The sequence below is a fragment of the Mustela putorius genome, unplaced genomic scaffold (assembly GCF_011764305.1).
Source record: "Mustela putorius furo isolate JIRA1106 unplaced genomic scaffold, ASM1176430v1.1 tig00000095_pilon_pilon_pilon, whole genome shotgun sequence".
Taxonomy (NCBI): domain Eukaryota; kingdom Metazoa; phylum Chordata; class Mammalia; order Carnivora; family Mustelidae; genus Mustela; species Mustela putorius.
The window spans coordinates 19,769,944-19,791,032 of NW_025421280.1; the positions used below are offsets into that span (position 1 = coordinate 19,769,944).

The following is a 21,089-nucleotide window of genomic DNA, read 5'->3' on the forward strand; positions in this document are numbered from 1 at the left end:
GCAGTCGGAGGGCGGCGGACTGGCCGAGGGGCCGAGGGCTGCGCGGGCAGCGCGCGGCGGGCATGGCGGGTGCGGGGCTGCGGGCGGCCGCTCGGCGCTGGCTGCCGTGCAGGGGCCACGGCGGGCCGCGGGCCTCCTCGTCCACGCCCTCCTGCCCTGGCTGCGGCCCCCCGGGTCCCGGCGCCCACTGCCCGAGCGCCCCGCGCTCCGCGCCCGCCCCGGCGCCCGCGGGCGGCGCCGAAGTCAGCGCGCACCTGTGGGCTCGTTATCAGGACATGCGGAGACTGGTGCACGGTGGGTGAGCCGCAGCGGGACGGGCGCCGGGGGAGTATCCGCGCGGCGGCAGGCGCGCGTCCAAGCGACGGACAGACCCGCCGTCCCGGGTGCCGCTCTTCGGAGAAAGCGCGCTGGTGGGGTTCGCCAGGGCCCCAGAGCCCCAAGGCCCGGCAGCTCTTCGGTGGAGGCTCCAGTGGGTCGTCCCGGGGGGGCTCTGGGACCGCCCCGACGCCCGGAGGCAGGTGGGCCGACGGGAGGTTTGTTCCCTGACTCCGTCTGCAGCAGCTCGGGGATCCCGAAGCGGCCTCCGGAATGCGGAGCCCCCACCGTCTTTCCTGGCGGTCCCGCCTGCAGGGAGGCTGCGGCGGAAATGCCCCCAACCCCTTGTTCTCTTAGGGGCCCTTAGTTGGGGCGGGAGCATCGGGACAAAGCCAGCTGGCGGCGCTGCCAGACCTAAGCCGACGCCGACTAGACTTTGCAGATACCTCTAAATTGCGACCGAGGTCGGGAGCACTGTCAGCCCAGGAGGGGAAGCTGTCGGTTGGAGAAAGGAGACCAAGTCGCCCCAGGGCCCTGGAGTCCACAAGGGTGGCGGCATCCTTGGCCATTAACCTCCTGGCCAACCCCCACCCCCAGAGCAAAATGGGCTGATGAGCCTTGAAGTGTCTCCTGGAGAGGCCAGGCTGCAGTGCCCTGATGAGGAGGGAGAGCTGAGAGTGCTCTGTACCTGTCCCCGCGTCTCCAGAGGCTCTGCCTCTGTGGCAGGCAGATGTGGTTTGGGCTTGACCCTATCACTGACCAGCGTGGGGTGTTCAGCGGGCCTCCCCCTCTCAGACCTTCAGTGGCCACAGCATTAAACACAGCCCTGGGGCCACTCTCACAGGGTTGTGGGGATGATTCAGAGGGAACCAGACCAAGAAAGGGCAGGGAGCTTCCAGAGGAGCCCCCAAGGGTGATGCTGGTCTCATTGTCTGGTAAGACAAAGTGCCCGGTCTGGAAGATTCCAGCTGAGGGAATGCGGCTTCCACTCCAGCTGTGCGGAGAGCAGAACGGTGTTCACCTGAGATGCACAGGGCAGAATAGTTAAGACCCCTGAGGAACGGAGCTTCCGAAGCCCTTGGGCTTCACAGGACCCCACCCTGCACTGCCTCAGTGGAGAGGACAGGCCTGGGGCGCTGTTTAGGAAGAGGCGTTTGCTCTGGGTCTGGAGAAGACCTTCTGCAGAGCAGCCGGAGGAGCCTGCCTGGTAGGTGTGGGAGAGAACATAGTGAGGTCTGTTGGGCTTTGTCACCCCAGGTGCGCCAGCATCTTCAGATCTCCACAGAGACAACTCTTGATCTGAAAGGGGCAAGGTAATTTCCAAGATGCCATGATGAGCATCAGCATGAGCCAGACTTGCACCCCTGAGTCCTAACTCAACCCTCTTGAATGGGTTTTCTGGGGGAGCTTCTGGGGACTGAGATACGCCTTTGGGCTAATGCCTGTGGGCAAGACTTGGCCAGGGAGCCGGGCCCCAGGCCACTGCCTCTCCACCAGTGTGGGGATGCTGGAAGGCTAGGCCTAGGGGGAGAGTAATTAAGGCAGGTGGACTGACCTGAATTTGAATCTCAGTTGCCTACTACTGGGTGGTTTGGAGCAAGTGACTTCACCTCCCTGAGTCTGTTTCTTCCTCTGGGTGATGGATGAATAAGTGTGACCACCTCACAGGGTTGGAGTGAGGCCTGGACATGGTGAGCCTCTGAGGCACCCAGCGTGTGCACCCAGAAGCAGCTGTGGGGACGGCACCTTACAGCTGCTGTGGGGAAGAGTCGGCCCTACAGCCTGGGGCAGGAGTGGGGCAGGCTCAGAAGAGGAAAGGGAGTGTCTGCACAGTGAGCCCAGTGAACCTGGGAGGCCAGTGCCCATGAGGGGTACGTCTAGCTCACTGGGCCCCACACACCCTCTGAAAAGGACTGGGGCCTTGTGGCCCCCAGAGCTATGGTTTCCTCAGTCCAGAAATCCAGTCAGGAGGGAAGACCCCGTGGGCTGCTTCCCTACCCTGCTTTGTTCCTCAGAGGATCATCTGTCCATGGGAATGTCCTCAAGGACAGAGCCAAAAGCTGGCCATGGCCAGCACCATGCCAACAAGGGGCCACACCATCAAGCAGATCCCTCCTTCCTGGGGGTCTCCTGGACACTGTACCAAGAGTTACCATTGGCACCCAAGAACTCAGGCCCGTGAGGAGAGCAAGGTCCAGGGTCCTAGTGACCTCAGGGGCATCTCAGAAGCAGCTCCCTAGAGAACGGAGGTTGGCTGTGTCTCACGTGCGTCCAAGTGAGAAATACTGTGTCTGCACCCACCAGTCTGAAATAGCTGCTCTCTGCCAGGCTTCTGTTGGCCTGGGGCCCCAAGCAGAACCAGCCACACTTGTTCCCACACCCACGCCCTGCACTGGGCTCCTTAGGAAAGGGGGTAGGGACGGAGCCTGTGTTCCAAGGGGGCCTCCAGGGCAAATGGTCAGAGTGTGGGAGCTCAGCAGTGTCTGTCTCTGAGCACAGACTGCTGCCAAGAATGCCGCACGGCCCAGGGCTTCTGCTTCAAGGCGATGCCTAGTTGTGGCTGAGGCAGGAATTCCCTGTTGGCGTGGGCTGTTTGTGTGGGCCTTGGCCACAGGTGAGCGGTCTCAGGAATGGCGCTACCTGGAGCCCCGCAGGACTGTGCCCTGTGTCCTAGTCCTGCCTGCCCCTCTCTCTGAGTGATGCAGGGGACTCCGGGACAGGGAGATGACAGGTTCCGGAGACACATCGCCCACGTAATCCTACATTTGTTGCGGGGGCAGAGCAGGAATGCGGCACAGAGAATGTTCCCTGTGACCCTCTCAGTGATTCTGTAGGTTGGCATGATTTTGATTTCCCCTTTAAAGATAGGGAAACTGAGGCCAGGAAAGTGAGGTGACTTTTCTAAGGTCACAGCTGTGAGAAGGAGAGCTCGGCCTGGCCTGTCTGACCCCAAAGCCGAAGCCCTTTCCCCATGGACCTCCCCTCCTGAACAGATGGGGAAACTGAGGCAGATGAGCCTGGGACCCCCTTCACCCTCATCTGCCTCCCTCGGAACCTACTCTGAACAGTGTACCACTCAACCCCCCGTAGCAGCCAGGGGGCCTGGGATGACTATGACCACATCCCCAGTGGGGAGCGGCCTGGTTACTTGCCCCACAACCCAACATCACACGTCCTGCCTGTCGTAATTAGCAATGTTCCCTGGCTCGAAACAGCAAATGTTATTATGTAGACTGGCGGGCAGCTAAAATCCGATTAGAGGGGCCACAAGCTGTGGCAGGTGCACCAAGCAGGGAGTGCGAGTGACAGAGGAGCTGCCTAGTACCCCCCATTCCTGTCACGTCCCTCAGGCCCAGCTCAGGCTGCAGGCAAGGTGGAAAGTTCTGAGCAGAGCCACGGCTCAGACGGGTTCACAGGAGCCTGGAGGAAACATGGGCTCAGCGCACCTGCTGAGCTGCGGGCCTTGATGTAACCCCATTGCCAGCTCTGCCTTACCCCCAACCATGTGACCCTGGGCAGGTGGTCCCTCTGAGCCTCACTTTGACCATATGCAGCCTGGGGCTGAGATTATGCATCCTGCGTGGTTTCACAAGGCTCCTGGGCCTGGGCACCTGGAAAGTGCTTGGTAACTGTTTGCTGCCGCTGGGTTCACCTCCTCCTCATACTGCATCTCCTCCCTCTAGACCTCCTGCCCCCGGAGGTCTGCAGCCTCCTGAACCCAGCAGCCATCTATGCCAACAACGAGATCAGCCTGCGCGACGTCGAAGTCTACGGCTTCGACTACGACTACACACTGGCTCAGTATGCAGATGCGCTGCACCCCGAGATCTTCACTGCTGCCCGGGACATCCTGATTGAGCACTACAAGGTGAGGCTGGCCGGGCAGGGGGCCCCGGCACTGGAGTGATCCCAGGCTGAGGCACGGGGCTCCCCTGAGGCGGCAGCCCCTCCAGAAGTCTGTGCTGATGCCCCTGACTCAGCCTGGCCCACTTCCCCTCAACAGTACCCAGAGGGGATCCGAAAGTATGACTATGACCCCAGCTTTGCCATCCGAGGCCTCCACTACGACATTCAGAAGGTGAGTGCCGAGGCCCCGGACCCCAGCAGCTCCTCCTGACGGGATGTGCCTTGGCCCCTGTCCTCTAAGGGGACTTCCTCTCGACGGGCACATGATCCCCTCGGTACCTTCCCATTGGGGCTGTAGCCCAGAGGCTGGAAGAGGCTGTCCCAGGGCCAGTGCAGACCCCTTTCTCCCCACCCCTCCCACTCCTGTGGCGCTCCCAGAGCCTGCTGATGAAGATCGACGCCTTCCATTACGTGCAGCTGGGGACGGCCTACAGGTCAGTGCAGACTTCCCGGCCGCACCCTGCTTCCCCTTCACCCCCAACTCTACCGGGGCCTCGGCTCTGGACTACTTTGGACTCTTGATGTCTGCATACCCGCCCAGGGGCCTCCAGCCTGTGCCTGACGAGGAGGTGATTGATTTATACGGGGGCACCCAGCACATCCCACTGTACCAGATGAGCGGCTTCTACGGCAAGGTACCCACTCATGGGCCGTGGCCCCGGGCAGCCCGCGCAGTGATCTCATCACAGGGGCCCGCTCCCTGGGGCGCTGCCCTGACCCGCAGGCAGTGCCCACCCTAGTGTGGCAAGCCAGATTCAGAGCCTGTGGCCTCCAGAACTGGGGGCCGAGGCCGGGGGCTTGCTGAGGCGGTGGTCCCCTCTGCAGGGTCCCTCCATCAAGCAGTTCATGGACATCTTCTCACTGCCGGAGATGGCGCTGCTGTCCTGCGTGGTAGACCACTTCCTGGGTCACGGCCTGGAGTTTGACCAGGCGCACCTCTATAAGGATGTGACGGTGAGGACCTGTGGCCTGCCTCTCAGGGTGGCAGAGAAGATAAAGTTGGCCACAGCAGGGCCCACTTCCTAGGCCCTGCTACAGCCTCACTGTCCCTCCACTGCCCCCAGGATGCCATTCGGGACGTGCACGTGAAGGGCCTCATGTACCAGTGGATCGAGCGGGATATGGGTGAGGATGGGCTGTAGCCCCTCCTGCGGGTTCCTGGGCAGGGCGCGGGGTTTGCCCTCACAGACCCGTGTCCCCATTAGAGAAGTACATCCTGAGAGGGGACGAGACGTTCGCTGTCCTGAGCCGCCTGGTGGCACATGGGAAGCAGCTGTTCCTCATCACCAACAGCCCCTTCAGCTTCGTGTGAGCCGCCTGGGTGGGGAGGAGGGATCGGACGGGCTGCCAGAGGGGTCTTGGGCCCCTCCACCTCGCTGCTGCCTGTCCCACTTCTGCCCTACCTCTGCCTCTGCCCAGGGACAAGGGGATGCGGCACATGGTGGGCCCCGACTGGCGTCAGCTCTTCGATGTGGTCATTGTCCAGGCAGACAAACCCAGCTTCTTCACCGACCGGCGCAAGTATGGGCCTCGCTGGGGTGATGGGGCTGGGGCGTGGGAACCAGCCTTTGCCTGGCACCCTGCATGCTTGGGGTGGGGACACCCCCTTGTCAGCACGTGGCCAATGGAGATGGTGCCTACACGCCACCCCCCCCCCCCAGTCCTGCCCCACACTGGAAATCCAGCCCTTTACCGCCCCCTCTCTGTCCTGCACCAGGCCTTTCCGAAAACTCGATGAGAAGGGCTCCCTGCACTGGGACCGCATCACCAGCCTGGAGAAGGGCAAAATCTATCGGCAGGTGAGTGCCATGCAGGTGGCCTCTCCCTGGCCCCAGGTTGCAGAGGGGGCAACTGCACGGCCTCCTGGGCCCTGCCGCACCCCGACACGCCGGCCATGCCTCTGCCCCCTCGCACTGTGTCCCGGGACACCAGGGAACGGCTGTGAGGGCACAGGCCTGGTCAGGCTGCCTGTATTGGAGTTTACTGCTCATTAGCAGAAGGAGTCTGGACGAGTCATTTGGCCTCTCTGTGCCGTGCTTTTCCTCATCCACAGAAGAGGTAGGGTGTAAACAAACCAAGAAAAGTGTTCTCCTGGATTGTGGTACAAAGCCCTCACATTATCCAGGCATTTACTCAAAGTCCCCCAGACGATCAGTGGCGCTGTTACTTGGGGCTGACCACCCTGCTACGGCCAGACCAGCTGTAGGAGCAGCTCACAGGCCTTCAGGGGAGACCCCTTTTCCTAGCTGGTGTCTAGGAAGATGAGAAGGGGGCCTAGGGGGCCTAGTGCCAGGGTTGGGTGGCAATTAAGGAGCAGGATTAAGGCATTTAGTCCTGGATGGAATGCGGAAATCCTGGCTGAGCTGGTCTCCTTGAGGGTGGAGGTTCCGGGGGTGGGGGTGAGCAGCCAGCCTGGGGTATCCAGAGCCGAGGCCTGACCTGCAAGCAGTACTCCTAGCCCTGTGGGCCCAGCTCTCCATGGTCTCTTTGGGCTCAGGCTCGCTCTCTCGGCTCCTTTGTCTCAGCATCTTAGCTAAGCCTGAGGTGGGTCATGCACCTTTGTGGGGAACATGGGACTTTTTCTCCTGTGGCAGCTTTTAGCCTTTTCTTTATGCCTGATCTGAAATTTCACTGTGTGTGTGTACGCAGACACACGCACGCCTTAGATCCTGCTTACTTCTCATCTTTGTGCTCCCTCCCTGGCTCCCTTTGCGGAACCTCAGGCTCCATCTTGCCTGATGCTGCACCTGGCCCTCAAGATTCTCTCTTGGTGCGGGGCCCATCCTCGGCACACACCCCCTCGTACCTGACTGCCCACCTGAGCTGAATTCAGCAATCTCCTGGCCGCTTGCAGCACGGGCTGACTCCTTTGTGCCCAGTGTAAATTCTGCTCATTGCTGGGCTGTGGGCTCCCGGCACCTGCCCCAGCGGCTGCTGCACTTCCTGCTCTGGGCCCCCTGCCCCATTTTCTGCTCTCCCCAGAGCCTCCTCTATTGTGTTTAAGCCTGACTGCCTTCATCTCTTCTCTGGCTCTGGAGCCGGCGGGGCAGATGGCTCTGCAGTGAGCTCCGCCGGGTCCCTCCGGGGTCCCTGGGAGGACAGGAAGGGCTGCAGGGCCAAGGGCTTGCTGCTGTGGTTTGTTTCCCACAGCGTGGGATCCCTGGGGCGGGTGTGAGGCCACAGGGAGGGGAGGCCCTGGAGGCGCAGGGCACCGTGCCAGGCCCACAGGAGACTTTCCTGGGGCAGGCAGACCCCCTTCCTGACTGTGAGGGGGAGGAGACCAGGGCCAGAGCCCCGGGTCAGTGAGGCCATGGGAAAGGGCAGCTGGGCGTCCAGCTGGAGGGGCCTCACTGCCTCTGGGGATTTGGGAGGGGCAGTGGAGGACAGGGCGGGGTTCCGGCAGCCCCACGGGAGCCCCCAGTACACTGTGCTCAGCGGTAGCCCCATTCTCCGCAGGGAAACCTGTACGACTTCCTGCGCCTGACAGAATGGCGTGGGCCCCGCGTGCTCTACTTCGGAGACCACCTGTACAGTGACCTGGCGGTAAGCGGGCAAGGCTGGGCCCCGTGAGGAGAGGAGGAGGGAGGGACCCCCTGCTCGTCACCGCTGAGCCCTGCCTCCACCCTGCACGGCAGGACCTCATGCTGCGGCACGGCTGGCGCACGGGGGCCATCATCCCTGAGCTGGAGCGCGAGATCCGCATCATCAACACGGAGCAGTACATGCACTCGCTGACGTGGCAGCAGGCGCTCACGGGGCTGCTGGAGCGCATGCAGGTGGGGGGGGGCAGGGGCGGGGCGGGGGGGAGGGCAGGGCTGCCGCCTGGGCACACCCCAGCACCGTCTGGTCTCCCACAGACGTACCAGGATGCCGAATCGCAGCAGGTGCTGGCAGCCTGGGTGAAGGAGCGGCAGGAGCTGAGGTGGGCCGTGGGGGGCGTGGGAAGGGCCTCCCCGTACCACGGCTCCTGGGCCCCCTCGAGTGCCCTGTGTCTCTCCCACAGGTGCATCACCAAGGCCCTGTTCAACGCCCAGTTCGGGAGCATCTTCCGCACCTTCCACAACCCCACCTACTTCTCTCGGCGCCTTGTGCGCTTCTCGGACCTCTACATGGCCTCCCTCAGCTGTCTCCTCAACTACCGCGTGGACTTCACCTTCTACCCGCGCCGCACGCCCCTGCAGCACGAGGCGCCGCTCTGGATGGACCAGCTGTGCACCGGCTGCATGAAGACGCCCTTTCTCAGCGACATGGCCCACATCCGCTGAGGGTGTCTTTATTGTCCAGAGCAGGTCCTCCCCCCCCACTCCTGCCCCGTCCACGCTGGGCCTCGGTCCAAGGCGGGCAATAAAAGCCGTCTCCCTCTCGCTCATGCCTCTGCTCGGCCCCGGCTGCCTCACTTGACCGCGAGGATCCTCTGGGTGTCGGGGAAGTCGTCCTCCAGCAGTGAGTCCTGGGGGTGGGGAGAGAACCCTTTGTGGCTGGGCCAAAACCAGGCCTCAGGCCCCTTTCTGCCGCCCCTCAGCCCCCACACTCACGTCAAAAGGCTCACAGAAGGCGTCATGGCTGCCAAAGACTGGGTTGGGGACAGAGACCAGGGTTGGGCTGGTCCCTTCCTGCCACGGGGTAAAGTCCTCCTCAGCATCCTCTTCTGCCTGAGAAGAGAGGTGTGGTGAGGGACCTCGAGGAAGGTCGATGGACCCAGGCATCCCCAGCCCCCTCCCCTCCCCCACAACATGGCCCTACCTGGAAGGCAGAGAAGCCAAAGCCTGTGGCCTTGCCTCGAGCACGGAGGTAGAAGGCTCCAGCCACGACACCAAGCAGTGCTCCGGCCGCTACCACAGCCCCCACGCCTGCTGCCACCGGTGGAGCCTCAGGGGCCACCACCGCCCGCTGCAAATAAGGAAAGCATCAAGGCCAGGCAGACCAGGGCTGTTCACTAACCCCCTTGCTGTTCTGCTATCCCCCACCCCCACCCCAGTCCATCACCTACTCACCGGCTGTAGGGGAGCCAGAAGGGGCCTGGCCAGAGCGTGGATGATGCCGTTGAATGCCATGATGTCCCACATGACAACATGGCTAACCACAACCGCCCCTGGGGCCTGTAGGAAGACCAGAGTCAGGCCGAGTAGGTGAAGGCTAGGGCCTGCAGGGGAGGTGCAGTGGCCAGACTCACCACAGGGGCCCCAGAACTGTTGTCCGGGCCCACAGCACTGAAGACGAGGCTGAGGCCCGAGTGGGCAGGGAGCACAGTGTGCTGGCTGGCATTGGTGCTCAGGAAGGTGGCGTTGGAGGCGTGCAGCTCCAGGTCAGGGCCACTCAGTGTCTGTGGGCGAAGCAAGGCTATCAGCCCAGGGCAGCCAGAGGTATGGGTATCGGGCCTGGCTCTGCCCACAGCCCCTGCCAGTTACCATGTTGTCCAGGAAGCCTTCGTTGACAGGAACGAAGAGTGTCTTGTAGGTGAGTTCATCGTCCAGGAAGTCCAGGAAGTCGAGACCTCGTGGCGTGGCATTGGCATAGCCCAGCAGCATCTGGGAAGGGGGGGGAGATAGGACCGTGGGCAGGCTCCCTCCCCCGGGACCCCAGCGACCCTCACCACCACCACCCTCAGCCCTAAAGCTGGGCCCCTGCACACCCCATAGAAGGTGGAGAAGTTGGCGGTGGCAGCCAGGACATCGAGCAGCTTCCCGTTGCACATGCTTGTCCCGTCACCCACAAAGCCACGGCGGCACCGGCAGGCCACATCTGCGGGAAAGGTGGTTCAGGGGATCAGTAGGTAGCGGCCGAGCCAGGGCATGGTGGGGGGTGGGGTTCTGGGGCAGGGTGCACTGCACCTAGCTCTCGGTAGCAGTAGGCGTCCCAGCACTCCGAGCGGTTCTCCCGGGCACCCAGGCTGACGACGCCCACCTGGCCACCGCCACAGTCGGCCGCAGGGAAGACAACCGGGTGGGCTGCCGAGCCGTTGGCCAGCCAGCCCACGAGGCACAGGTGGAAGCCCAGCTGTAGGGGAAGGAGGGGGTGCTGAGACCTCAGGCCCAATCGGAGGGACCCCCACAGGCTCAGCTCCAGACCCCTGGGCCCCACATACCTTCTGGGCAGCAGAGAGCTGAGGGAGAGAAGCAAGAACAGCTCCCTGTGCCCCACAGGCTGCCTCGGCCTCTGAGAAGTTCAGGCCATAGGGACCACTGGGGGCCTGGAGGTGGAAGACCCCAGCCTGCTTCTCTGCAGAAGGGAGGGACACGTGATCAGCCCGGTGGCACCGAGGGCAAGCAGGGCCACTGGGGGCGGGCAGGGAAGCACACCCTGGAAGTGGAAGTCCGTGCACACGGCATCCACGTGGCAGGGTGGTGGCTGGCCCAGGCAGCGGTCCACGGGTGGCTCCGGCTCCTCCAGACACTGCAGTCCGTCACCCACGTAGCCAGCATGGCACACACAACGCCGGGTGTTCTGGGGCGGGAGAGCGGGCGGGTGCTCTTCAGGGACCTGGGGGGCCACGCTGTGGAGCCTCCCCGCCCTGCGGCTCGGCTCCCCGGCTGCTCACCGGGCCAGTGTTCAAGCAGTCGGCGTGTTCGTGGCAGCCCCCACGCCGGCCGTCCGCACAGGGGTCGCGGGCCCGGCAGCTCCAGCCATCGCCCTCGTAGGCGGGCAGGCAGGTGCAGGTGACCGCGGTGCCCACTTGGCTGCAGTTGGCGTGCTCGCTGCAGCCACCACGCCCCTCCTGGCACAAGTCCACCACTGTGGACAGAGAGAGAGTGGCAGGACTAGGGGACAGGAGGGGACAGGAGGGGCCAGGCCCGGAGGGGCTCCCGTCTCGCATCCCACCCCCGTGCTCACCTGTGCAGGTGTGTCCGTCCCCTTCATAGCCCAGGCCGCACTCACAGCTGTTGTCCGCACGGCACGCGGCCTGGGGTGCGCAGGGTGGGGTACACACAGGCTGCAGCTCTGTCCCCCAGGGCCCACCCCACACATCCAGGTGAGAAGCTGCCCTCCTGGAGGTCCCCCTGGTCCCCCTCCCACCAGCCCCTCAGGGCCTCAGCCTGAGCGTGCAGTCCGGACACGCGCCGGTGTCGGCAGACAGGTACAAGCGCGCAGGGTGGGCACAGATGCCGAGAGCACTCACTCAGCTGCACCTCACAGCTCGGGCCCGTCCAGCCCTCGTCGCAGAAGCAGGAGCCGGAGCCCCCCAGGCCCTCATCACAGCGCCCATGGGAGGAGCAGTGGCAGGCTGGGGAGAGGGACGGGCAGGAGGATAGGGTCGGTGCGGGGGTCCCAGGGCTCAGAGGACAGGGTAGGAGGGGGCGGGGTTGGGGGGGGCGGGACAGCCCACCTTGGCACTGGGGCCCAAAGGCCCCCGGGGCACAGAGTTCACACGCCGTCCCTGTAAACCTTGCGTGGCACTGACACTGCCCACTGCCACTCATGCCGTCCATGCACACACCACGGCCGCTGCAGGGGCTGCCAGCACCACCAGGGCAAGCTAGCAGGTGGGGGAAGAAAGGGGCTGGGGATCTCAGGACCCCCTACCACACGCAGCCCCAGACCGGCCACACTGCCCGTCCTGCACCTGGGACAATCAAGCCCCTTCCAGTAGCCTCACCACCCCCCAAGCAGAATCCTAGATACTGCACCCAGTGTAAATTCCCTCACCACCCACACCTGCCCCCCACCCCACCACCCCAACACCTGTTCTCCAGAGCAGCACCTGCGGCCTCAGGACCCTCACCTCGGCACTCGCTGCCATAGTGACCAGGGCAACAGCTGGGTTTCCAGGTGGTGGTGACGCAGTTGCGGTGGCAGCCCCTGCCCAGGCCTTGGGGCTGGCCCCAGAGGCTGGACCGGGCCCAAATGCTGCGCAGTGCTAAGGAGTGCAGTGGAGGGGATGTCCAGAACTTTGAGTAGTATCGCCAGCAGGTCTCGGGGCTGCCCTGGGCCAAGAGGAGTCCAACAGTCTGAGCTTGGTGGTCCCTGGGCCCTACCTGAACTCCCACCCGGCTCCCAGGGCCTCACCTGCTCCTGTGAGCCCTCAGGACAAGGCGGTTCCAGCCCACAAATGCTGCAGATCTTCTGGAAAGAACAGAAGCCAACAGCAAAATCAGATGGATGGATGGGACAGGTCAGCTAGGGCTCCTGCCTGTCCACCTCTGACCTGTGGCCTCTCTCACCAGTCGCAGCGGCCGAGTCTCAAAGCGGTCACAGCGGGCACCAAGGCCAGGTGGCTCCAGTAGCTGATCGATGCCATAGGCCAGGCCACCCTCAAAGGGCAGGTGCCGCTGCACGATGCGGGCGTCTTCCTCCCCCACTGTGAGCTCACCCTGCAGGCAGAGGAAGAAGAGTTTGTGGGGTCACAGGTGCATCACGGGCCCCCACTTCCAGAGCCCCTGCCCCCTGCTTCCCAGACTCACCGGCCGGGCACGGCTGCAGGAGAAGGAGATGGGGGTCCCATGCATTGTGCGGAGTGGGCCCAGGTTGGGCAGGTCAGATGCCAAGGCCTGAGAAGATGGAGCTATGGTTAGAGCTGAGCAGACAGGCTGGGTGGCAGGCAGACCAAGCACTGGGGGGGGACACCCACCTCAATGTTGCGGATCACATGGCCCCGCAGGATGGCTGCCAGCTTGTCACGGTGGTCTTCGTGGTGTAGCCAGGCCTGGCGGTCAGCCGGCAGGGCCCGCAGGGCAGAGTCTGTGGGCCACAGCATGGTGAGGGGCCTATGCGACGCATCCTGAAGCAGGGGCAGGAGGCCAGCCTCCTGGCAAGGGTTAGCAGAGGTGTGACAGTCAGAAACTGGGGGCCGGAGGTAAAGGGCTGGACCACAAAGTCCAGGAAGGGGCTCCAGGTACCCAGATGGCCCTCCAGCCAGCTGCCTTCTTCTGTAGCCATCCCAGGCAGATGCACATGGACATACATGCAGGGATAAACTTGCACACCCCTCGGCTATTCTCAGGTACGTGGGCACACAAGCACACCCTGTGCTCACATGAGGGATCAGAAGGCCTGTGCACACATGAGGCACAGGGTTACACACAGAGAAGCGTGCAGACAGGTGAACATACACACATCAACTCACACACGGACAGGCACACGGCCACAAATGCCCGCACGTGGGAGCAGTACCTTCACAAGGCTGCTGAAGATCTTGTAACCAAAGCCCTCCGCCGCAGCGGTGACGTTCCTCTGCGGGAAAGCACAGGTGAGCCTTGAGGTCAGGCAGGGAGGGAAAGCAGGAGGCCCCTGGCTAGCTCCCAGGCCTGTGTCCAGGTCATACCCGCAGGGCAGGGGCAGCATCAGGCTCCCAGTGTAGCACGTCAGGAGGCAGCAGGACCCGATCGATAAAGTGCAGGACGCCGTTCACCGCCTCCTGATCGCTGCTCACCACCCGCGCGAAGTCATTGACATAGATGCTGCCCTGGAGGCCGGGCCGGACCAAAGGAAACCCGTTGGTGTGGTGCTCAGAGTCTGAGGGGGCGGGGCCCCAGCTGGGGGCGGGGCCCCAGCTGGGGGCGGGGCCCCAGCTGGGGGCGGGGCCCCCAGTGGGCCTGCACTGGGTGAGGCTTGGGACAGAAGGTGGGCGGGGCCAAGACCGCAGGGAAACACCACCCACTGCTTGGCTGACCAGGTGAGGTTGCGGGAAGAGCGAGCACCGACACAGAGCCAGGCTCAGAAGTCCTCAGCCGGAGGACAGGCCCTCAGTGGTGGGCACGGTCCAGAGACGGACTCATTTATCTCCCTCTCACTAAACCCCGTCCCGGCCCAGGGGAAGCAAAAGGGTCTTCAATGTGCAGGGATAGGGCTTGGGTGCTCGCCCGCAGGGCTTGAAAGCTGCGGCTGAGTCTGAGTCCTGGCTCTGCGAGGTGGTCGATGCAGGGGCGGACCAACGTGGAATAGTGGGTAGGGGCCTGGGCCCACCTCCCTCTCGTGGATGCGGAGCGGGTGCCCCGAGAGCGTGGTGACATAGCCTTCCTCCAGCAGCTCCTGGCTGCTCAGCCGCCGGCAGCCAACCACGTGGTAGCGGAACACGAGCTGGCGATTGGCGCGAATCCGAGCCAGCTCATCCTGGAGTGGGAATCATGAGGGTAGAAGGAGGCTTTGATTGCTGTCCTTGCCCATACCCACTCCTGCCCCATAGGACCCATCCCTTCCCAGGGGGAGGGTTGCTTTACCTGCGACAGGTTGGTCATTAGGTCTGCCCGAGGCACAAAAATTGTGAAAGGCCCATCACCCTTGAGCTCCTTGTATTCCTGTGGGGAGGCAGTAACAGCTTAAGTAGAAGAGGGGTAACTTGTGACCACCTCGGGGCATCTGTGGATCCTCCAGGAAAGACTTGGACTCTCAGGGTCGCCTGGGTGGCTCAGTCGGTTAAGCCTCTGCCTTTGGAGCAGGTCATGATTCCATGGTCCTGGGATCGAGCCCCGCATCATTAGGCTCCCTGCTCCATGGGGAGTCTGCTTCTCCCTCTGCCTCTATCTGCCCCCTCCCCCACCCAGCTTGTGCCCTCTCTTGCTTACTCACTCTCTCTCAAATAAATAAAATATTAAAAAAAAAAAAAAGAACCACTTGGACTCTGAGAGACCAGAACAGCCAGCCCCCTAACCAAATGAGAACATGGAGGTCCAGAGACTGGCGGGACATGCAGATCAGAGAGGCCCAGGCTGGACCGAAGAATTGGAAGCCAGCTGGTCACTTACCAGGAGGTGGAGGCTGAAGAATGAGGCATGCCTGTCCCGAAGGAGCTCCTGGGGGAGCGAGGATCAGCTCAGATTTTGGGTGGCCCCCATTCAGGGCCTGGTGCCTGTCCCAGCACCTGCGGCCCAAGGTCTGGCCAAGGCAGAGATGAGGAAAGGAAAGCCGGGGGTCTGAGCTGGGGTCAGGATTTGTTTCATGGATCATAGCTGGGTCAGGCCCAGGTGGAGTCAGGGGGTCAAGGTCATGGTCAAGGCCAGGAACAGGATCAACTCTGGGGTCTTAACTAAAATTGTGGGTCAGGCCCAAGGGGGTCACAGCCAAGGCTGTGTCAGGGGTCCAATTTGGGCACCATTACCAAGCCGACTCGGGCACGGCAGGTGAAGCCATCGCCCACGGTGTGGGCCGCGTCACAGGTGCACGTCCTCTGGCCATCCCCTGCGCCTTTGCACACAGCATAGGGGCTGCAGCCTCCATTATTCTGATGTGGGGACAGGAGAGAGACAGGGTTGGCCCCATCCAACCCTGGGTAAGGGACCATGAAGACTCCTGACCAACCCCCCAAAGCCCTGTTTGCTACTCAGCGGTCAGATTTGAGCTTGTGCGAGGGTGACTCAGCCTTCAGAGGAGGCCCCTAGGACTCTGACGGGGGCAAGAAGGCCTGGTTCCCGCCTCAGCCCCTTCCCCTGTGAAATGAGGTGGGGCTGGGTCCTGACCTGGGAGCAAGGGTCCAGGAGGACACAGGTCCGGATGCCATCCCCGCTGTAACCCTCACGGCAGCTGCAGGAGACCTGTCCCAAATCCTGATCAGTGCGGCTGCTGGGAGCCAAGAGCAGACCAGCACTCCGGACAGAAGGAGCACCTCCTCTCCGGCCTGGTCTGTGGGGGGCCCCACCCTCTGAGGGAAAGGCACAGCCCCAGTGTCTGCATCTGTTGTGCTGACCTGCTGGGGGCCCGTGGGGATACAGTCAGCATGGACGTGGCAACCCCCGTGGCGGATGAGACAGCCGTTGGCTTCTGCAGGGAGAGACACTGGGATGAGGGGTGGCCCTGGGCAGCCCTTTCATTCAATGGTGCCTTCAGTGGCTCACTGCCACGCTCTCAGTGCCCCCCTGCCACACCCTCAGTGCCCCCCATGGGCCCCTCAGCGTCTCCTGGCCTTATAACCCTGAAGCCAGAGCCCTAGCCCCATGTCTGCCCAGGGTGGGGGGCCCAGCCTCACCCTGGCACAGCTCCCCATCTCCTGTGTAGCCATCGTGGCAGGTGCACGTCCGCTGCCCGGGGGCCACCTTGGTGCAGTTGGCGTGGGGGGAGCACCCCCCATGGTTGTTCGCACAGGGGTCCACCTCTGGGGGGCAGAGGATCCCAGAGAGTTGTGAGGAGCCGGCACAGGGACAGCGTGCGCACAGGGGAGGAGGGCAGGGGAGAAAGGAAGCGGTCAGAGGGAAGGGTGAGACCCGAGACCCCACAAGGACTGGAGAGGGCTCTGCAGGGAAAGCGTCAGGGGGGAAATCACATGGAAAATCTCAGGGTGCATGCCCAGAACATTCCACGGGACCCAACCTGAACAGTAGCTGCCGTTGCCGGAGTATCCCGCGGCGCAGACACAGGCTGGGGCGGCCGCCGAGTCCTGTATGCAGCTGGGAGGGCCGGTGTTAGCCCAGCCCGGGCTGTGCCTGACCCCAGGGGCCCTACCCACCCACCAGCCCGAGGCTGAGTTCACTCACTTGGCATTGGGGTCGCACTTCTTTGGGCATTGAGGGCCAGTGATCTCTGGGAAGGGTGGGGGCAGGAAGAAGGTTCTGGTCGTTTGGACCTGGGAACCATCTTCCCAGGAGTCACCCGCCTCTCCCCCTTGAGGCTACTCACTCTGGTCACAGCGGGGGCCCTGCCAGCCCACATTACAGACACAGCTGCCGTCCCCTTGAAGCCCCTCTTGGCACAGGCCGTGGGCACAGTCACAGACTGGGGGCGGGACAAGGGAGGACAGGAGTTGCCCAGTGCCTCTACCCTGACCTGGCTGGGCGGTCCTGGGTCTCTGTCCTCTGCCCTCCCCGGGGCTCACCTCCAGCACAGTTGGGCCCATAGCGGCCCAACTCGCACATCTCGCAGGCGGTTCCATGGAAGCCCTCATGACAGCGGCACTCCCCGCTGCCCAGGAGCCTGTCCTGGCACTGCCCATGGCCTGAGCACACGCCGCCCTGGCCCCCTGGGCATGGCTCACACAGTGTGCCAAAGAAGCCGGGGCAGCAGTCGGGCACCTGTGGGGAGGGGGCAGGGAGAGGCCCGGCACAGGCCAGGTGCGGGGAAGAGGGACATGAGGGGGCGGTGGGGACAGGTCGCTAAGCCAGACAATGAAGCAAGCAGGAACCGGGGAACTGGAGGATGCCTTCTATGACCCTCTCCGTGGCAGGGGTGAAGAAAGGGAGCCTCGGGCCAGGGACAGCTGTGTTGAATCCCGCAGGGGGGGATAATGCTGGGCCCACAGTTTCCCCTGGGTCCTGCTTGATGGTGTCCAGGCCGAGCTCCTCTTCCCTCCCCCGAACCCCACTCCCGGGGGGTGTGGCCACAGACAGTGGCCCCACTGACCTCAGACCTCTCCCTCTGGGCCCTTGCTCCACTGGGCTCAGCCTAGTCCCAGCCCTGATCTCTGCCCTTGAAATCTAGTCTGGGGTCCTCCCCTGGACCTGCGCTCCCGCCTCCCCGCTTGTGGTCAGACTCGGGGGTGTGGGGTGATCCTAGGCAAACCTGGATTCTCTTGGCACACGTGTAAGAGCAGCCCCGGGAGAAGGAGGAGCCGGACTTGTAGACGCAGCTCTTCTTGGGGGTGTCCTGGAAACGGGGACAGGCGGGAGGGCTGAGCCTGCGGCTTGGGTAGCGGCAGGTCAGTGGACGGGAAGACAGACAGACAGCTAGCAGTAGATGAACAGGACAGAGATCAGGGAGGGATGGAGGCAGGAGGTCGACCTGGGCCCAGGCATCCCAGCCTCAAGGAGACAAGGAGCAGCCCTGGCTGTTCTATCCCCCATAACTGGGCCAGCCAGCTGGGTCCCGCATGGGGCGTCGGGGGGGCGCGGGGACGGTAGACACCTGCATGCAGAGCAGAGGGCACGGCTTAAGCCCCTGTCCTTACCTCTAACTGGAAGCCCTGAGTGCAGCGGAATCTTCTGGAGCAGTTTACACATTTCTCCTGGGGAGGTTGGGGGGAGTCAGGTGGTCTTGGGGTGGGGCCCCCAAACCTACCTTCCTTCCTCTCCGACCCTGACCTAGTGCCCCTCCCTGGCAGCCAGGCCAGCCAGCACCTCCCAGCTCTGAACCCCCTCAGTTCTTCTCCCCACACCCTGCCAGCCCCGGGCCTCGGCGTCTCACCCGCAGGGACTCGGCGTGGCTGTGCAGACAGCGGCTTGAGCCCACGGTCAGGACCCCCGCCAGGCCAAACAGTGAGCAGCCAGGGGCCTCCAGCACCGGGCCTTCGAGCAGCACATGGTTCACCTCGGGCTGCAGAGTGCGGAGGGAGGCTGAGTCCACCTCCCAACACTGCCACCCTCGCCGTGGGGCTAAGGGCTGGTGGGGGGCGGGGAGGGGGTCTCCCAGGACAGACCTGGCCGCTATGGTTGTAGAAGACGAGCCAGTGGGCCGGGCCCAGGAGCGAGTTGCGGTGTCCCCCTCTCTGCAGGGTCTCCACGGAGAGTGCCTCCCCCAGGATCACGTGGTGCCGCACAGTGTCTGCGTCCTGGCCGGGAAGCCAGATGGAGAAGCTCGGGGGCTCCAGGGATAGCCGAGGGCCCAGGACTGTCCCTTGGCCGTGGGATGGGGGTGTTCAGTCGGGGTTTCCCCCCCTTGCAGCGGCTTCATCCCGGGGACCTCACCATGCTGCTGCTGTTGCCACTGGCCTCCAGAGAGCGGTTGGTGGGCACGAAGATGGTGTAGGCTGTGGCGGCCTCAATCTGGGGCACCAGCTTGTGATGCTAAGGGCAAGGGGCTGGGGTCACCGATGGGCCTCATTGTCCTCAGGCTGGTCCCTGGAGCCAGCGGTCTCCCTTCAGGCCTGGAGCCATGCACCCCAAGAGGGCACACCCCCTCTCCCCTCTGTTGCTTACCTGCAGCAGCTTCCGGAAGAGGCGGAAGGCGGGCACCAGGTCCAGCTGCTGCAGCACCCCCGTCGCAGGCAGCACGTCCCCCCTCGCAGGCAGTAAGACCTGCCGTGGGGAGGCCCAGGGCTGGTCAGCACACCAGCGCCCCCCAGCCTAGGTGCCTCCCCGCACAGACCCCTCTGGCCGTACCTGGCTGAGGACATGCAGGACACCGTTGGTGGCGAGGAGATCAGCTATATCCACGCTGGCGTTGTGCACCCACACCCTCTGGAAAGCAGCAAGCAGAACTCAGCCAGGGGTAGGCACATTCAGACACTTGGGAGTCGGCATGGCACCGACAGAGTCTGCCGGGCATGCAGGCCTCTGGGGGCGGCCCCCAGCCCAGGCTGGACCCCCTCAGAATTGAGCACGGCTGCCCTGATCCACACGTGGGCCCATGCACAAGAGGGACAGGTGAGCACATGCAGACATGGAACCGCAGGTGACATCTGGCAGGGCGGTCACTGCTGACGCGAGGACACAGTTCTGAGGACCCCCTCTGCTGGCCCTGGGCAGGTCCTAGGGACTTCAAGCTCAGCCCCCCGGGGCCCTGGTCTGGGAAGCTGGGGGCCTGGAGTTCCCTCCCATGCCCCGCACAGCCCCCTCCGCCACCCAGGGTTCACCACGTACCCCACTGATGTTGTGAATCTCCCAGCGTGTGTTAGGGCTCAGGGTGGCCACATCCCGCCCACCCAGCCGGGCCAGCTCCTCCTCGGAGAAGGCCCCCTGGAGAAAATGGGCCCTGTGGGGCATGGAACCAGGTTAGTGTAACCGACAAAGACCTCTGGGACTGGGCTCTACCCCAAGAGGTGGATATAAGCCAGGATGAGAGCCTCTGGGGAGGGGCGGGCTCTCACACAGAAGGCTCTTCCCCACCCTGGGCCCCTGCCCCGGCTGCCCACCTGACCAGCTGCGGCAGCGCCCTTGGCTGCAGCCAGAAGGCCTGGTCCTCAGGGCTCAGCCTACGGATGGCGGACTCAGAGGGCACCAGGGCTGTGACTCGGCTGTCGGTGGGAAGAGTGATGCCAGCACTCTGTACGTGTGGTGACGGGGGACAGGAGGAGTGAGGAAGGCAGCTACCTGAACCTACTTGCTCCGAGCCTCCAGGCCTGCCCCCACCTCCAGCTCTTTGAGATTTTACACAGCACCTCTGCATCCAGGGAGGCTTCCTGGATTTGAGCCCCAACCACAATATTCTGCCCTGTCCTACCTTGATCCACTGGTAGAAGACAGAGAAGTGGGCATTTGCTTCCAGCTCCTAAGGGGAGAGAAAGAGCTGAGGTCATCAGTCTAGGAACAGATCCAAGGCCCTTCCTCACCAGGACCCCGAGTATTGTCCTTTCCCACCTGAGGCACATGAGAGGACTCCCCCTACCCAAGCATAGGGACCCACTCACCCGGAAGATGTCTCCGTAGCAGCTGAAGCCATCACCCCCATAGCCAGTGGGGCACGTGCAGACCCTCTGACCTCCCCCCACTGCCCGGCAGGTGGCCTGGGGTGAGGGTGGGGCAAAGAGACAGGGGCCTCCATTCAGCACGCAGATGGCAAGCTGGACCGCACCCAGCCTACATCTCACCCTTCTTGTCTCTCCTCCTGCTGTTTGTCTTGCCACCTGGCCCCACTGTCTGTCCAGCCAGCCAGTCTACATTCATGTTGTTCCCTTGGTTTGCATGGTCCTGCTCTCCAAGCTCACTAAGCATTTGACATGAGTCCCCCCCGCCACCCATCATGACAGATGGGTAGGCAAAGCCCAGGGCAGGGGAACACCGAGGAGGAGAGGCCTGCACTGACAGCAGGAGGAGCTAGCCAGCAGGCCTTCTGGAATGCACGGGCAGAGGTGCCGTGGTATTAGGGCAGAGTAAGGTTGGGGTAGCCACCAGGGCATGAAGTTGGGGAGGGGCTGGCGACAGGAGGCAGGGCAGGGGCTGGGGCCTGAACAAGGAGTGGAAGCCCCGCCCTGTGGGTGAAGGGGTGACAGGGTCTAGATTTGGGGCTCAGAGCGATTCCAGTCCTGGCCATGGACAGGCCCACCCAGAGAGCCTCCCCAGGCCCCAGGCCCC

The 21,089-nt window shown here is 63.5% G+C and overlaps 2 protein-coding genes across 5 annotated transcripts in view; one reads left to right on the plus strand and one right to left on the minus strand.

Moving 5' to 3' along the window:
- Positions 1-8,585, plus strand: NT5DC2 (5'-nucleotidase domain containing 2). Of its 3 annotated transcripts, none has more exons than XM_013052712.2 (14): positions 2-294; positions 3,999-4,183; positions 4,319-4,393; positions 4,600-4,655; positions 4,763-4,856; positions 5,047-5,175; positions 5,286-5,346; positions 5,427-5,529; positions 5,641-5,742; positions 5,939-6,020; positions 7,678-7,764; positions 7,857-7,997; positions 8,079-8,143; positions 8,225-8,585. In XM_013052712.2, exons 1-14 carry the CDS (start codon positions 63-65, stop codon positions 8,484-8,486), a joined length of 1,674 nt encoding a protein of 557 aa, XP_012908166.2. In that variant the 5' UTR covers positions 2-62; the 3' UTR covers positions 8,487-8,585. The 3 variants fall into 3 exon arrangements, with proteins under 3 accessions (XP_012908171.2, XP_012908166.2, XP_012908173.1); XM_013052719.2 differs by lacking the exon at positions 2-294 and adding an exon at positions 327-518; XM_013052717.2 differs by lacking the exon at positions 7,857-7,997 and having other exon boundaries at positions 1-294.
- STAB1 (stabilin 1) overlaps positions 8,479-21,089 on the minus strand; it is a 27,411-nt gene continuing 14,800 nt past the window's right edge. For both annotated transcript variants that reach the window (XM_004738144.3, XM_004738143.3), the window contains exons 27-69: positions 20,426-20,521; positions 20,239-20,286; positions 19,931-20,061; positions 19,659-19,770; positions 19,179-19,256; positions 18,996-19,094; positions 18,765-18,863; positions 18,497-18,628; positions 18,265-18,393; positions 18,029-18,085; positions 17,644-17,727; positions 16,961-17,156; positions 16,765-16,860; positions 16,623-16,668; positions 16,459-16,535; positions 16,118-16,243; positions 15,839-15,912; positions 15,612-15,686; positions 15,254-15,376; positions 14,901-14,948; positions 14,376-14,453; positions 14,122-14,268; positions 13,481-13,621; positions 13,330-13,389; positions 12,788-12,964; positions 12,621-12,707; positions 12,381-12,530; positions 12,226-12,282; positions 11,942-12,143; positions 11,546-11,695; positions 11,339-11,443; positions 11,053-11,160; positions 10,760-10,953; positions 10,521-10,665; positions 10,307-10,440; positions 10,053-10,218; positions 9,854-9,963; positions 9,630-9,749; positions 9,395-9,544; positions 9,216-9,320; positions 8,965-9,111; positions 8,757-8,873; positions 8,479-8,671 (exon numbers count right to left, since the gene is read on the minus strand). In XM_004738144.3, coding sequence (XP_004738201.1) covers positions 8,615-8,671; positions 8,757-8,873; positions 8,965-9,111; positions 9,216-9,320; positions 9,395-9,544; positions 9,630-9,749; positions 9,854-9,963; positions 10,053-10,218; positions 10,307-10,440; positions 10,521-10,665; positions 10,760-10,953; positions 11,053-11,160; positions 11,339-11,443; positions 11,546-11,695; positions 11,942-12,143; positions 12,226-12,282; positions 12,381-12,530; positions 12,621-12,707; positions 12,788-12,964; positions 13,330-13,389; positions 13,481-13,621; positions 14,122-14,268; positions 14,376-14,453; positions 14,901-14,948; positions 15,254-15,376; positions 15,612-15,686; positions 15,839-15,912; positions 16,118-16,243; positions 16,459-16,535; positions 16,623-16,668; positions 16,765-16,860; positions 16,961-17,156; positions 17,644-17,727; positions 18,029-18,085; positions 18,265-18,393; positions 18,497-18,628; positions 18,765-18,863; positions 18,996-19,094; positions 19,179-19,256; positions 19,659-19,770; positions 19,931-20,061; positions 20,239-20,286; positions 20,426-20,521 — 4,833 coding nt within the window. In that variant the 3' untranslated portion in view covers positions 8,479-8,614. The remainder of the gene's footprint in view (positions 8,672-8,756; positions 8,874-8,964; positions 9,112-9,215; positions 9,321-9,394; positions 9,545-9,629; positions 9,750-9,853; positions 9,964-10,052; positions 10,219-10,306; positions 10,441-10,520; positions 10,666-10,759; positions 10,954-11,052; positions 11,161-11,338; positions 11,444-11,545; positions 11,696-11,941; positions 12,144-12,225; positions 12,283-12,380; positions 12,531-12,620; positions 12,708-12,787; positions 12,965-13,329; positions 13,390-13,480; positions 13,622-14,121; positions 14,269-14,375; positions 14,454-14,900; positions 14,949-15,253; positions 15,377-15,611; positions 15,687-15,838; positions 15,913-16,117; positions 16,244-16,458; positions 16,536-16,622; positions 16,669-16,764; positions 16,861-16,960; positions 17,157-17,643; positions 17,728-18,028; positions 18,086-18,264; positions 18,394-18,496; positions 18,629-18,764; positions 18,864-18,995; positions 19,095-19,178; positions 19,257-19,658; positions 19,771-19,930; positions 20,062-20,238; positions 20,287-20,425; positions 20,522-21,089) is intronic.

Excerpts from the sequence above, each read along its gene's own strand:
- NT5DC2 (XM_013052712.2), top strand. The coding sequence starts at position 63 with ATGGCGGGTGCGGGGCTGCGGGCGGCCGCTCGGCGCTGGCTGCCGTGC. Across the intron at positions 5,743-5,938 it reads TTCTTCACCGACCGGCGCAA|GCCTTTCCGAAAACTCGATG; the intron begins GTATGGGCCTCG and ends GTCCTGCACCAG. Across the intron at positions 8,144-8,224 it reads AAGGAGCGGCAGGAGCTGAG|GTGCATCACCAAGGCCCTGT; the intron begins GTGGGCCGTGGG and ends TCTCTCCCACAG.